General features: G+C 49.7%; 1 protein-coding gene across 6 annotated transcripts in view; it reads right to left on the minus strand.

Annotated features, from left to right (window-relative positions):
- Positions 1 to 14,153, minus strand: part of TOP3A (DNA topoisomerase III alpha) — a 43,421-nt gene that overhangs the window by 5,347 nt on the left and 23,921 nt on the right. For 5 of the 6 annotated variants that reach the window (XR_008679543.2, XR_002006161.4, XM_019028215.4 and 2 more), the window contains 5 exons: positions 10,195 to 10,308; positions 9,930 to 10,095; positions 7,487 to 7,630; positions 5,322 to 5,444; positions 2,456 to 3,138 (listed from right to left, as the gene is read on the minus strand). Coding sequence is in view for 4 of the 6 variants with exons in the window: in XM_019028215.4 (XP_018883760.1) it covers positions 2,456 to 3,138; positions 5,322 to 5,444; positions 7,487 to 7,630; positions 9,930 to 10,095; positions 10,195 to 10,308 (1,230 nt within the window). In the remaining 2 variants the exon portion in view is untranslated. Of the gene's footprint in view, positions 1 to 2,246; positions 3,139 to 5,321; positions 5,445 to 7,486; positions 7,631 to 9,929; positions 10,096 to 10,194; positions 10,309 to 14,153 lie in introns of those variants that run through there. The other variant, XM_063706632.1, reaches the window with a different exon arrangement.

The following is a 14,153-nucleotide window of genomic DNA, read 5'->3' on the forward strand; positions in this document are numbered from 1 at the left end:
GCCTGGGAGGCTACAGTGAGCTGTGATCACACCACTGCACTCCAGCCTGGGCAACAGAGCGAGACCCTGTCTCAAAAAAAAAAAAAAAAAAAAAAAAAGAGCAGCAGACGATAAGGCTGAACCAACTTTTTTTTTTTTTTTTTTGAGATGGAGTCTTCGCTCTGTCGCCCAGGCTGGAGTGTGGAGTGCAGTGGTGTGATCTCCACTCACTGCAAGCTCCACCTCCCAGGTTCACGCCATTCTCCTGCCTCAGCCTCCCGAGTAGCTGGGACTACAGGCGCCCGCCACCACGCCCGGCTACTTTATTTTCTGTATTTTTAGTAGAGACGGGTTTCACCATGTTAGCCAGGATGGTCTCGATCTCCTAACCTTGTGATCTGCCCGCCTTGGCCTCCCGAAGTGCTGGGATTACAGGCGTGAGCCACCGTGCCCGGCCTTTTTTTTTTTTGAGATGGAGTCTGGCTCTGTCACCCAGGCTGGAATGCAGTGGTGCAATCTTGGCTCACTGCAAGCTCCGCCTCCCGGGTTCACGCCATTGTCCTGTCTCAGCCTCCCGAGAGTAGCTGGGACTACAGGGACCGACCACCATGCCCGGCTAATTGTTTGTATTTTTAGTAGAGACGGGGTTTCACTGTGTTAGCCAGGATGGTCTCGATCTCCTGACCTCGTGATCCGCCCGCCTAGGCCTCCCAAAGTGCTGGGATTACAGGCATGAGCCACCGCGCCCGACCGGCTGAATCAGTTTTTTATACAGCCATGTACACCCCACCAGCCAGCCTCCCTTCACACTGTGTCCAACTCTGTAAGGTCGAGGTGTGATGTGCCTGCTGCCTTATGTTACCTGACACCTCTCCCTCAAGAATCCTAAGCTTTGGAGACATTGTCCCACACTCACTTGGTAAGTGGACTTTCATGCCGGCCCTTTTTACAGAGGCAGAAACCCAAGCAAGCTGGCCTGTGTGGTAGGGTGGGAAAGACAAGCAGCCTATGACCGGCAACCTGTGGCCCAACTCCATGCAGGCAAGTCCAGCTCTGGATCCCTTCCTGTCCCCTCAACAGGCCTTTCCAGACCAGCTGCTCATTTACCCAGGACAGTCAGTCAGCCAGCCTGGAGGTCAGATACCATGTCCTTCCAAGCGGGGAGACAAGAGGCCAGACTGCATCTCACTTCAAATGTGGGTCTCTCACTGCAATGGCCATCTCTGGGCCCCATTAGCACTGGTAGCCAGTTCCAAGTCCCACAGTTTTTACCAAACCTCTGGTTTCTTTCTGTGCATGCCGGGCTAGTGACACATGTGTAAGAATCATAGTCTGAGACTAAACTCCTTTCTAAAACAGGAACCCTATGAATGTAGGCGGGGACCATCTTGTTGAGCAAACTTGAGGCAGAGAGGCTAAGTCATTTGTTCAAGGTTATACTGCTGAGCTTTGGAACCAGATTTGCTCAACTCCAAAGCTCCCACTAGGCCTTTGGGTCATTCTCAGCTACTTAAGCTCTGTTGTGCACTGGACTGGAGCAGGAGGAACCATTCAAAGTGCCTCCACGTACACCATTCAACTTGATGCAATGTCCAGGTGCCACTTCTCATGACACCCAGTTCCCGGACATTGGCCCAAGCTGTGTCACCCTGGGCAGGTTCCTAAGTATCATCGGGGTTGGCATCTTCATCTGAAGAAATGAGGCTGGGCCAGGCACGGTGGCTCACACCTGTAATCCCAGCACTTTGAGAGGCCAAGGCAGGAGGATCACCTGAGGTCAGGAGTTTGAGACCAGCCTAACCAACAGGGTGAAACCCCCGTCTCTACTAAAAATACAAAATTAGCTGTGCGTGGTGGTGCATGCCTGTAATCCCAGCTACCTGGGAGGCTGAGGCAGGAGAATCATTTGAACCTGGGAGGTGGAAGTTGCAGTGAGCCAAGATTGCACCATTGCACTCCAGTCTGGGCAGGCAACAAGAGCAAAACTCAGTCTCCAAAAAAAAAAAAAGAAATGAGGCTGATGCTTACGGTCTGCCAAGGGTCACGACAGCTGCAAGGGCACATGGCCATGGGACTGGGAAGGCCTATGTACTCATCCTGGTGTCTGTTGCTATGGGACCCTGAGCAATACCCACTTCATGTGTCTGGGTCTCACCTTTCTCACTTATAAGTAAAATTGTGATCATAATGCTCACCCGATGAGGATGGAAGATGCACAGGAAGTATACTTAGCATAGTGCCAGGCATAGGGCAAGTGACACCATTACTGGTAGCTACCCTTTAATTTGGAATGAGGACTGTACAATTATCACCTTGCTGAAAGTGATCAAGTGAGGAAAAGTGAGGTGCAAGGCAGCCCAGGTGCCCCTCCCAATCCCACCATGACCCTGCCTTGCCTTCTTTCTGCTGTCCCCAGTCTCTGAGGTAAACACCTGAAAACCGAAGGCAGGGATTCCCATGCCCCTCCCTGCCTCACCTGGAGCGGTGTTCTCATCGACCCACTGGAAGAAGCCACACTGCTGCTCTCTCGGCTTGGCACATGTGTGGAACTGGCGCCCCTTGTTGGGTCCATCCTTCTGCACAGTCCGTGTGACGGAAGGCTGGCTGCAAAGGCAGGATGTGCCACTACCACTGCCATCACCAGGGTTGCCAAACCCACCTAGGTGGATCCCTGGGCCTGGTGGGCGTCCCAGGGAGGCGCCCAGGGGTCTATATGCCAAGGCAGGAGGCCCTCCTGCTCCCGGATTGGGGCTGTCTGCCCACAGGAAGAAGTTGCAGCTACCTCCGTTGCACTTAAAGAACTGCCGGCCCTGGTTGGGGCCCTCCTTACGGACAGTGAGCAGCACAGCCTCCTGGCCACAGTTGCAGGTCACAGAATTGCTTTCACCAGCAGCCGTGGGTGGTGGGAGGGTCTGGGCCAGAGCCTTTGAGGGCCCAGTCTGTCTGCTGTCAGCAGGCTGGGGGTGCTGGCTGTTGTCCATCCTGTTCAGGGACTGGTTAGCCTGCAGGCGGCCAGAGGGCTGGCTAGCCCTGGGGGGGCCCCGTGAAAACCTCAGGTCCAGGATCTCCCTCAGGGTGTCGTCGCATCCACCGATGCAGCAAACAAACTCCAGAGGCATGGTCGGGGGAAGGCTACCGCGCTTAAACTTTAACTTTAACCTAGTGAGGCCAGAAGATGAGAAAAAACATTAACAACCAGATGCCAGCTTCTCCTTAGTCCACTGAGGGCTGCTTTAGCCCGAGGCCTCTCTCCACCATTCCTTATGCATCAGGAAGCCCACGCAAGTCCCCTGTGAGGCCCTCTATCAGCCCACCACAAGCCCCCACCAGTCATCACAGGAGTGGACAGTGGGAAACAGTGCAGATGAAATCTAAGATCCCAGTAATTCACTAAAATAAAAACACCTCTGAGAAGTCCCATGTCTCTGTATCAGCAGTTCTCCAAGTGTGGTTCCAGGGTGCCTGAGCCCTTTCAAGGAGAGTGCAAAACTCTTTTATAGGCCAGGTGTGGTGGCTCAAACCTGTAATCCCAGCACTTTGGGAGGCTGAGGCGGGCGGATCACGAAATCAAGAGATTGAGACCATCCTGACCAACATGGTGAAACCCCATCTCTACTAAAAATACAAAAATTAGCTGGGCATGGGGGCACGCGCCTGTAGTCCCAGCTACTCGGGAGGCTGAGGCAGGAGAACCTGTTGAACCTGGGAGTCGGAGGTTGCAGTGAGCCAAGATTGTGCCACTGCACTCCAGCCTGGTGACAGAGCAAGACTCTGTCTCAAAAAAAATTCTAAGAGGTTATGTCTATTTTGCTCTTATTCTTCCATGTGTATGCAACGGAGTTTCCTGGAGGTTCCAGCACATGCAATGACTCAGCAGGCTGACTGCAGAAGCAGATACGGGAATCCAGCTCTCTTCTATTAAGCCAGACATACAAATTGCAAAATGTAAAACAATGTCATTAATGTCATTATTATTTTGCTTTTGAAAATAGGTATTTTATTACCCTAAAAAACAAGTTATTTACAGTAGTATGCAATGCATTTACTAGAAATAAATTATTAAATTTTTTTTTTTGAGACAGAGTATCATTCTGTCGCCCAGGCTGGAGTGCAGTGGCGCAATCTCGGCTCACTGAAAGCTCCGCCTCCCGGGTTCACGCCATTCTCCTGCCTCAGCCTCCCGAGTAGCTGGGACTACAGGCGCCCGCCAGTACGCCTGGCTAATTTTTTGTATTTTTAGTAGAGACAGGGTTTCACCATGTTAGCCAGGATGGTCTCGATCTCCTGACCTCGTGATCCACCCACCTCGGCCTCCCAAAGTTTTGGGATTACAGGCGTGAGCCACCACGCCTGGCCATTTTTTTGTATTTTTAGTAGAGACAGGGTCTCACCATGTTAGCCAGGATGGTCTCGATCTCCTGTCCTCGTGATCCGCCTGTCTCGGCCTCCCAAAATGCTGGGATTACAGGCCTGAGCCACCAGGCTCGGCCTATTCATTTATTTCTAGAGACAGGGTCTGGCTCTGTCATTCCAGGCTGGAGAGCAGTGGTGAAATCATGGCTCACTACAGCCTAGACCTCTAGGATCAAGCGATCCTCCTGCCTCAGCCTCCTGATCAGCTTGGCCTATAGGCATATGTCAGCACATCTGGCTAATTTAAAATTTTTTTTGGCCAGGTGCAGTGGCTCACACCTATAATCCCAGCACTTTGGGAGGCGAAGGTGGGTGGATCACTTGGGGCCAGGAGTTCGAGACCAGCCTGGCCAACATGGTGAAACCCTGTCTCTACTAAAAATACAAAAAGTGGTCAGGCATAGTGGTGCATGCCTGTAATCCCAGCTACTCAGGACGCTGAGGCAGAAGAATCACTTGAACCCAGAAGGCGGAGGTTGCAGTGAGTCAAGACTGTGCCACTGCACTCCAGCCTGGGCAACCCAGCGAGACTGTCTTAAAAAAAAATTTTTTTTTAAATAATTTTTCTTTTTTTTTTTTTTAAAGAGATGGGGTCTTGCTATGTAGCCCAAGCTTGGATGTTGTATTTAATATGTGAATAATTTCCTAAGCCTGGTGTAGCAGTCATCTATCTGGAGAGCGCAGGGAAAGAGCCCTTCCTGGTTCTTTGCCCATGGCCCACTCCAAACAGGGTCATACCTGCCAAAGCAGTGACAGCATGGAACACAACAGAACTGGACCAGCCCTGCTGACCTGGCTGCTGCAGAACACAGCTACGCCCCTGCAGGGCCTGAGTGGAATCCCCGACACTCCTCTGGGTTCTGGCAGGAGCAAGGGAAAGATGGTGTACACACTCCAGAGGAGGCACCTGACTCAGGTGCCCAGCTCACCTGTACACAGGGTGTGGCTGACAAACTGGACACACACTACTGTCCCTGCTGGCCTCCAGCACCGAGTCAGGAAGCCACACAGCTGAGCGACACTCTGGGAAACCCATGCAGCTGAGGTAGAACCTGGGGACAAAGTGCCATGTCAGATGATAGGAGTGCAGGAGATGCTCTCAGCTGTTGGCCATCAGCTAAGGCAGCCTTTCCTCAGCCGCCCGAGGACAACATTCCCTTTTCTGGATGACACTTAACTGGATACACAAGCACTCATATTGAATTGATTGGGAAAAATGAGCCTTCTCACATCCCAAAAGCACAAAGCAGCTATTGCTGGCCCTGCTTTCTATTTAGAAAACCAACAACCAACCAAGCTGACGCCAGGGGCTCTGTGCTGTGCACTCACACATTCTTGCCTTTCTGCCTCGTGCCAAGTCTGGGCAGTGTCAGGAGCCCCCTCAGTTTGCATGTGAGTAAACAGTGGCTTGGTGTGGCCTGGAAACCTGCCCAGAGACATGCATGCATGTGCGGATGGGAGCCAGGAATGGAAACCCATCTGTTTGTGACAAAGCCTCACCCGCAACATCTACACCCCACCCACTGCCCATCCATCCCATCCCCGTCTCTCCTGGCCAATGTTTTTCAACACCTTGCAGTCATGAAACGTTAGGGTTTGACTAGCTAATATGTATGTGATTTACAAATTCCTCATGAGTGTGCCTGGGTACACTATGAAGAAAAAAAAAGCCCCGAACTCCAATCATTTAAATAAGAAATTTACAATCTCAGAAATGGAAATTATCAGATAAATCATGGAGTGGCAAATCCCACAAGATAATCTCCTGACCTTCTGGAGTAACTCAGAGAAGCATTACAGAAGAATAAAAGAAGAACAAACGAATAACAAAAGAATAATAATAATTCTCCAATTCAGAGAATTGGAGAATTCAGAGCTAAAACAAAAGTAGTTATTCTCTCTCCTTATATTCCAATGAGTACTAATCCAATAACCTACCGATGGCAAGGAAAACCCATCAACAGCATTTATTAGGTGCTGAAATATACGCCCAGTCATTGGGCTAAGCCTAGAGTGGCACTGGCTTCTGTCTGTGAGTGACGCGAGCCCTGACACCTGCTTCCAGGTCTGGCCCATAGACCTCTTGTTTCTGAGAGCCTGGGTGGCCTTCTCTTCATCTGGGCCAGCCAGGTTAATGATGGCTGGAGGTGAGGAGTTGAGAAACCTCCTTTCTTATTCAGCAGCAAGGTGCACAGCAGTCCCAGGTGGGCCAGGCAGGATGGAAAAAGGCAGTGAAAACCCGGTTTCAAACTCTGCTGCCCACCACGGCTGCTTGACTCCAAGCAAGCACCTCAGCCCTCTAAGCTGCATAAAAATCCCTGCCTTGCAGGGTAGTTAGGAGAATGGGATGAGGTAATGCTTACAGAGCACCACCCTGCATTACACCAGTGAGGGACGGCACCTGATGAATGATGGCTGCCACCCCTCCAGCTCGTCTTTCCCCGTGAACCTCCTCCAGTGGCCAGCCACTGGCTCAAACAACCTGATGTGAGGCTAAATTGCCCACTCAGATCTACTACATTTAAAGCGAAAAGGGAGTTGAGATTTTCAGGCCCCATTCAGAACTAAAACTAGGAGAGAACAAAAGTAATATCTGCTGAGTATCTACAACACATCAGGCAATGTGCTATACAGTCCTGACCGTTTTCACCAAATCCTCACACTTAACACAGCCTTGTGAGTACTGACCTTATTTTATAAAAGAAGAAATTGGGGCTCCGAGCAGGTAAGTAACTCGCTTCAGGCCACACCGCTTATATGCAGCATAAGTGGCATTTGAACCCAGACCCACCTAGATCTGAAGCTCACGCTCCTCCATGTGTTACACATCGGGTATATGATGTCCTATCCACAGGGGACAAAAAAACCCCACTATCATTCAGTTCCTCACCTGCTCTAAATTCCCATAGTGCTTTACACCTCAAAGGCCTGATCCCACCCTGCTATGCTTTTAGGCCAACACCTTGCCTGCAGATTGGCAACAACAGGCCTGTCTTGAAAGATTCCATGGAGTGAAATAGCAGGGCCTTTCGAGCTACGGCTGACACCGCAGGTGCTGGGGAGCAGAGGTGGGGGCAGAAGGCAGCGCACTCACCCGCCATTCTTCTTGGTCTTAAGGACCATGTCCTTGTTGCACTGTGGGCACTTCCTGATGGGCTCTGGCATGGCTGGGTAGATCTCTTCTTGCTGGGCCAACTCTGTCCCATTCCCAAAGTACTGGGCCAAGGCCTCGTCCAATCTGAAGAAAAGGCAAAGACAGACACCCATCAGCCAGCAATCGCTGCAAAGGCACCTACAACTCTTACATGCACACAACAGGCGTGACCTTGAGAACCAGCTGGTCAGTGAGCCGCAGGCCTCCTGCAGAGAACAGACGGCAGACAGAAGACTGAGCTCACCATGGGCCCTGGTGTCAAACCAACTCTTGGGAGGAGAGTCCAGATACAGACAGATGCTTCTGCTTGTCACCAGCCCACATTAAAAAGTAAAACTGGGCCAAATGCGGTGGCTCACACCTGTAATCCCAGGCCGAGGCGGGCGGATCACCTGAGGTTGGAATTTCGAGACCAGCCTGACCAACATGGTGAAACCCCGTCTCTACTAAAAATACAAAATTAGCCAGGCATGGTGGCGCATGCCTGTAATCCAAGCTACTCAGGAGGCTGAGGCAGGAGAATCGCTTGAACCCAGGAGGCAGAGGTTGTGGTTAGCCAAGATCACGCCATTGCACCCTAGCCTGGGCAACAAGAGCGAAACTCCATCTCGAAAAAAAAAAAGTAAAACTGCACAGGGTCCATGTACAAACTCCAGGAGTGTCTGTCTGTATTAAGTCTAAACTAGCTCATGCTTGCCTTTTCACAACTGGCATGGGGTACTCTGAAGAACAGAAAATAACAAACTGTTATCTTCTATTACAGTCTCACAACACACATCAGACACCAGATGTGTGGGAGTTTTCCCCATACACCAAGCAACTCTCCCGCCACATACCAGTTGGACATCCTCTAATTCAATTCAATTCTGACACTATGCACCTGGAGATCCATCTAACGGTTAAGGGCTCAGTCCCAGAAGACTGCTCCCCCAAATTCCCTCAGATGTCAGTCACAAATCCCAGGCTGTGACCTGTGCTTCTGACTGACTGGCTATAAACTGGGGTTCCTCAGACCCCCTCCTTGGTTTGATTCTCAATAGAGTGGCTCACAGAGCTCAGGGAAACACTTTACTTATGCTTACCCGTTAATTACAAAGGATCCAGGTGAATACCCAGATGGAAGCAACGCACAGGGCAAGGGATGTGGGGAAGGGGTAGCTTCCATGCCCTCTCCCAAACACCCACCCTCCAGGAATCTTTACCTGTTTAGCTATTTGGATGTGCCCCAAACCCAATTGTTTGATTTGTTTTTGTTGTTGTTGAAGAAGTCTCACTCTGTTGCCCAAGCTGGACTGCAGTGGGGCAATCTCGGCTCATTGCAACCTCCACCTTCCGGGTTCAAGCAGTTCTCCTGCCTCAGCCTCCCAGGTAGCTGGAACTACAGGTACGCACCACCATGCCTGCCTAATTTTTGTATTTTTTTTTTTTTTTTTAGCAGAGAAAGGGGTTTCACTGTGTTGGCCAGGCTGGTCTTGAACTCCTGACCTTGTGATCTGCTCACCTCGGCCTCCCAAAGTGCTGGGATTACAGGCGTGAGCCACTGTGCCCGACCCTTGTTTGGGGATTTTATGGAGGATTTATTACTTAGGCATGATTGACAAATCACTGGCCACGTGTGATCAACTCAACCTCCAGCCCCTCTGCTCTTCCTGAGGTAGGGGTGGGACTCAAAGTTCCAACCTTCTAATCACAGAGTTGGTTCCCTGACAACCAGACCGATCCCGAGGCTACCCAGGAGCCCTCAGCCACTAGTCATCTCATTTGTATACAACCTTCACAGCACTTAAAAAATTCCAAGGGTATCAGAAAATGAAGTTCAAATATATATATCTTATTATAAATCATAATATCACAGGTAGAAAACACATCATTTCTAACAAAATACACACATGCTGCTTGCTAAATATCCACCTCTAAATGCTCCAGAAAACAAATGGATCACACTCCAGCACTTGGGTTTACTGATTTAAAAGACTTTGTTGCCTAACTCAAGATAATTAATGTGTCATGTAATTAAAGCAGAAAAAAAAAAAGATAATTAAAATCAAGAGAATGGTATTTCTAAAGCCAATAGTTCAGAATAACTGAAGGAGACTGTTCCGATTACTGTTTCTATACTGACAAAGCTCTATGGAGAGTTGTAAAAGAACCCAGAGAAGAAAGTCCAAAGAAAAGGGGTATGTGGAAAACCTCCAGGCCAGGAGGCCACTGGTGAGGATGAATCTGGCAGGGTTATAAACTCTGACTGGCCCAGATGCGGTGGCTCACGCCTGTAATCCCCACACTTTGGGAGGCTGAGGTGGGAAGATCTCTTGAGGCCAGGAGTTCAAGACCAGCCTGGGCAACATAGTGAGACCCCTTTGTATTTCTTTTAAGGACTTACTTCTTTGCTTTAGCCACCGCTTCAATGAAAACCTGCTTGTATTTCTGCACTTGCTGCCTTAGAACCACAAATTTGTCCTTTTTGCCATCACAGATCAGCTTCAGATCAGCTTCCAGTTCAGCCCGGAGGTCAGGCTTAGACATTTCATAGCCCATGGAATCATAACCTGCAGGGAGAGAGTTGAGCTCAGTGAGGGCCCACCTGAGACCCTCAGGGACTTGGTCAACACCACCCACTACCCACTGCAAGCTCTGTCCTCCCTTACCTTCCACAAGTCCCATGCCCAGGTGCCCAGGGAGGAACCGCTTGTCTGGGGTGAGGCCCACGTACATCCGGGCTTTGATGGTCTCGATGTGCTCCGCATGAGTGGCATCCGTACCTGGAAGCCACTTGCTGGTTACTCTGAGGTAATACAGACAACAGCTCCACCTGGGTGGCGCATGGGCACCTTGCTCACCCCGGAACCCCTCCTTTGCCTGGACAGCCTATGCAGGTAAGATGCCTTCATTTCATTCCCATATAGCTCATTCAAGAAATCACAATGGCAACCTCAACTCTCTTGTTCCCTCACATCCCATTACTCAGGAAAGCTGTCAATTCCAGCTTCAAAGCTCTTTTTAAAAATTCTCTTCCCCATGTGTCCAAGCCATACTTGCAGCTTGTGTCCCTATTTCTAGTCTCTTCCTCTACCCTAACCATTCTTTAAGCTGTGGCCAAAGGGACCTTTCAAAATGTAGCTCTGCCATGAAGGAAATGCAAATTAAAACTGCAGTGAAGGCTGGGAGCAGTGGCTCATGCCTGTAATCCCAGCATTTTGGGAGGCCAAAGTGGGCGGATCACCTGAGGTCAGGAGTTCGAGACCAGCCTGGCCAACATGCTGAAACCCTGTCTCTATCAAAAATACAAAAATTAGCAGGGTGTGGCGGCACGCACCTGTAGTCCCAGCTGCTCAGGAGGCTGAGGCAGGAGAATCACTTGAACCCAGGAGACAGAGGCTGCAACGAGCCGAGATGGCACCGTTGCACTCCAGCCTGGGTGATGGAGTGAGACTCTGTCTTTAAAAAAAAAAAAAAAGGGCTGGGCGTGGTGGCTCACGCCTGTAATCCCAGCAATTTGGGAGGCCGAGGTGGGCAGATCACGAGGTCAGGAGATCAAGACCATCCTGGCTAACACGGTGAAACCCCGTCTCTACTAAAAACAAACAAACAAAAAAAATTAGCCGGGTGTGGTGGCAGGCGCCTGTAGTCCCAGCTACTCAGGAGGCTGACGCAGAAGAATGGCATGAACCTGGGAGGCGGAGCCTGCAGTGAGCGGAGATCGAGCCACTGCATTCCAGCCTGGGCGACAGAGCGAGACGCCACCTCAACAACAACAACAACAAAACAAACAAAAAAAACAACCAAAAAAACCAGTGAAATAGCAGTTCAGACCTACTGGCAAAATCAAAAAGAGAGATAATACTAAGTGTTAGTAAGGATGTGGATAAACTGGAATCCTAGTGCCTTGCTGGTGGAAATGAAAAACGGTACAGCCACTTCAGAAAAGTTTGGTGGTTCCTAAAAATGTTAAATGTAGAGTTACCAAGTAAACCAGCAATCCCACTCCTAAGTCTACCCAAGAGAAATGAAAACACATATCCACACAAAACCTTGTACAAAACTGTTCACAGCAGGATTATTTATAATAGCCAAAGAGTAGAAACAACTCAAGTGTCCATCAACTGCAACCTCCACCTTCCGGGTTCAAGTGATTCTCTTGCCTCAGCCTCCCTAGTAGCTGGGATTACAGGCGCCTGCCACCAAGCCCAGCTAATTTTTTCATTTTTAGTAGAGAAAGTGTTTCACCATGTTGGTGAAGCTGGTCTCGAACTCCTGACCTCAAGTGATTGGCCCGCCTTGGCCTCCCAAAGTGCTGGGATTACAGGTGTGAGCCACTGTGCCTGGCTCTTTATAGGAAATAACTAAAGTAGGCAAATCTGGCCAGGTGCAGTGGCTCACTCCTGTAATCCCAACACTTTGGGAGGTCGAGGTAGGAGGACAGTTTGAGGGTGCAAGTTCAAGACCAGACTAGGCAACAGAGCAAGACCCTGTCCCTACATAAAACAAAAAAGTCTGGCTGGGCATGGTGGCTCAGGCCTATGATCCCAGCACTTTGGGAGGCCGAGGCGGGTGGATCATTTGAGGTCAGGAATTCGAGACCAGCTTAGCTAACAGTGAAACCCCATCTCTACTAAAAATACAAAAATTAGCCAGTGATGCGCACCTGTAGTCCCAGCTACTCAGGAGGCTGAGGCAGGAGAATCTCTTGAACCCGGGAGGCGGAGGTTGCAGTGAGCTGAAATCGTGCCACTACACTTCAGCCTGGGTGACAGAGTAAGACTCTGTCTCAAACAAAACAAAACAAACAAACAAAAAACCCAACAAAAAAATTAGCTGGGTGTGGCAACACATGCCTGTAGTCCCAGCTACTTGGGAAGCTGAGGTGGAAGGATCCCTTCAAACCCAGGGTTCATGGCTGTGACCTAGCCTGGGTGACAGAGTAAGATGCTGTCTCTCCAAAACAAATTTTTTTAGGGGCCGGGCATGGTGGCTAACACCTGTAATCCTAACACTTTGGGAGGCCTAGGCAGGCGGATCATGAGGTCAGGAGTTTGAGACCAGCCAACCTGGCCAACATGGTGAAACCCTGTCTCTACTAAAAATAACAAAAATTAGCCGAGTGTGGTGGTGCGTGCCTGTAAGCCTAGCTACTGGGGAGGCTGAGACAGGAGAATCTCTTGAACCCGGGTGGTGGAAGTTGCAGTGAGCAGAGATTGTGCCACTCCACTCCAGCCGCAGCCAACAAGAGCAAAACTCCATCTCAAACAAAAAAAAAAAAACAAAAAAACTGACTGTGGTGATAGCTGCACAACTTTGTGAATATGCTAAAAAATGTACATTATACATTTGAAGGAGATAAACTGTATGGTATATAAATAAAGCTGTTAATTTTATATATATATATATATATTTTTTTTTTTTTAGATGGAGTCACTCTCTGTCACCAAGGCTGAAGTGCAGTGGCACAATCTTGGCTCACTGCAACCTCCACCTCCCGGGTTCAAGCAATTCTCCTGCCTCAGCCTCCTAAGTAGCTGGGATTACAGGCATCAGCCATAACACCTAGCAATTTTTTGTATTTTTAGTAGAGATGGAGTTTCACCATGTTGTCCAGGCTGGTCTTGAACTCCTGACCCCCTACCTTGGCCTCCCAAAGTGCTGGGATTATAGGTGTGAGACACAATGCCCAGCCTGTTAATAATCTTTTAAAAATATTATTATTTTTTTGTAAGTGTACCTCTATGTGGTTCCTTTACTTAGAAATCCTGGAAGACTCCCTGCTGACCATGTACCACCATCTAAGCCCCTCAACTGGGCAAGCCAAGGCCCTGCAAAGTCAGGCTTGGATCATCTTTCCAGGCTCACCTTCTATGGCCACCCCCCACCAATCCAGCTACAGCAGGCTTCTGCTTTCCTGCTCCTGTGCCCTTCCTCAGGCCTACCCTGCACTGGGCTGCCCTTCGCTGATCCAGAAGTCTTACTATGAGGTTTTGGTCCAGCTCAAATGCCAGTCCACCCATCACATTTTCTTCCCTGCCTACTCCCTGCAGAACTATTACATTGTATTCAATGTGTTGGTTTGGTTCTTCTGTTAGATTGAGAACTTAAAAAATGAGGTCTTATTCCTCTTTGTGTCCCTGGTGCTTAGTCCAAGCTCTCACTCTTGTGGGCCTCATACTTTGTACCTCAGTCTCTGCCTTCCGGGCTCAAGTGATCCTCCCACCTCAGCCTCCCTACCTATAGGCATGCACCTAATTTTTTGTAGAAATGGTTTTTTTTTTTTTTGAGATGGAGTCTTACTCTGTCACCCAGGCTGGAGTGCAGTGCTGCGATCCTGGCTCACTGCATCCTCCACCTCCTGGGTTCATGCAATTCTCCTGCCTCAGCCTCCCAAGTAGCTGGGACTACAGGTGCCCACCACCATGCCTGGCTAATTTTTGTATTTTTAGTAGAGACAGAGTTTCACCATGTTGGTCAGGCTGGTGGTCTTAAACTCCCTACCTCAGGTGATCCACCCAGCTCAGCCTCCTGAAGCGTTGGGATTACAGGCGTGAGCCACTGCTCCCAGCAAGATGGGGTTTTACCATGTTGCCCAAGCTGGTCTTGAATTCCTGGGCTCAAGTGA

Source organism: Gorilla gorilla, chromosome 4 (genome assembly GCF_029281585.2).
Source record: "Gorilla gorilla gorilla isolate KB3781 chromosome 4, NHGRI_mGorGor1-v2.1_pri, whole genome shotgun sequence".
NCBI lineage: Eukaryota > Metazoa > Chordata > Mammalia > Primates > Hominidae > Gorilla > Gorilla gorilla.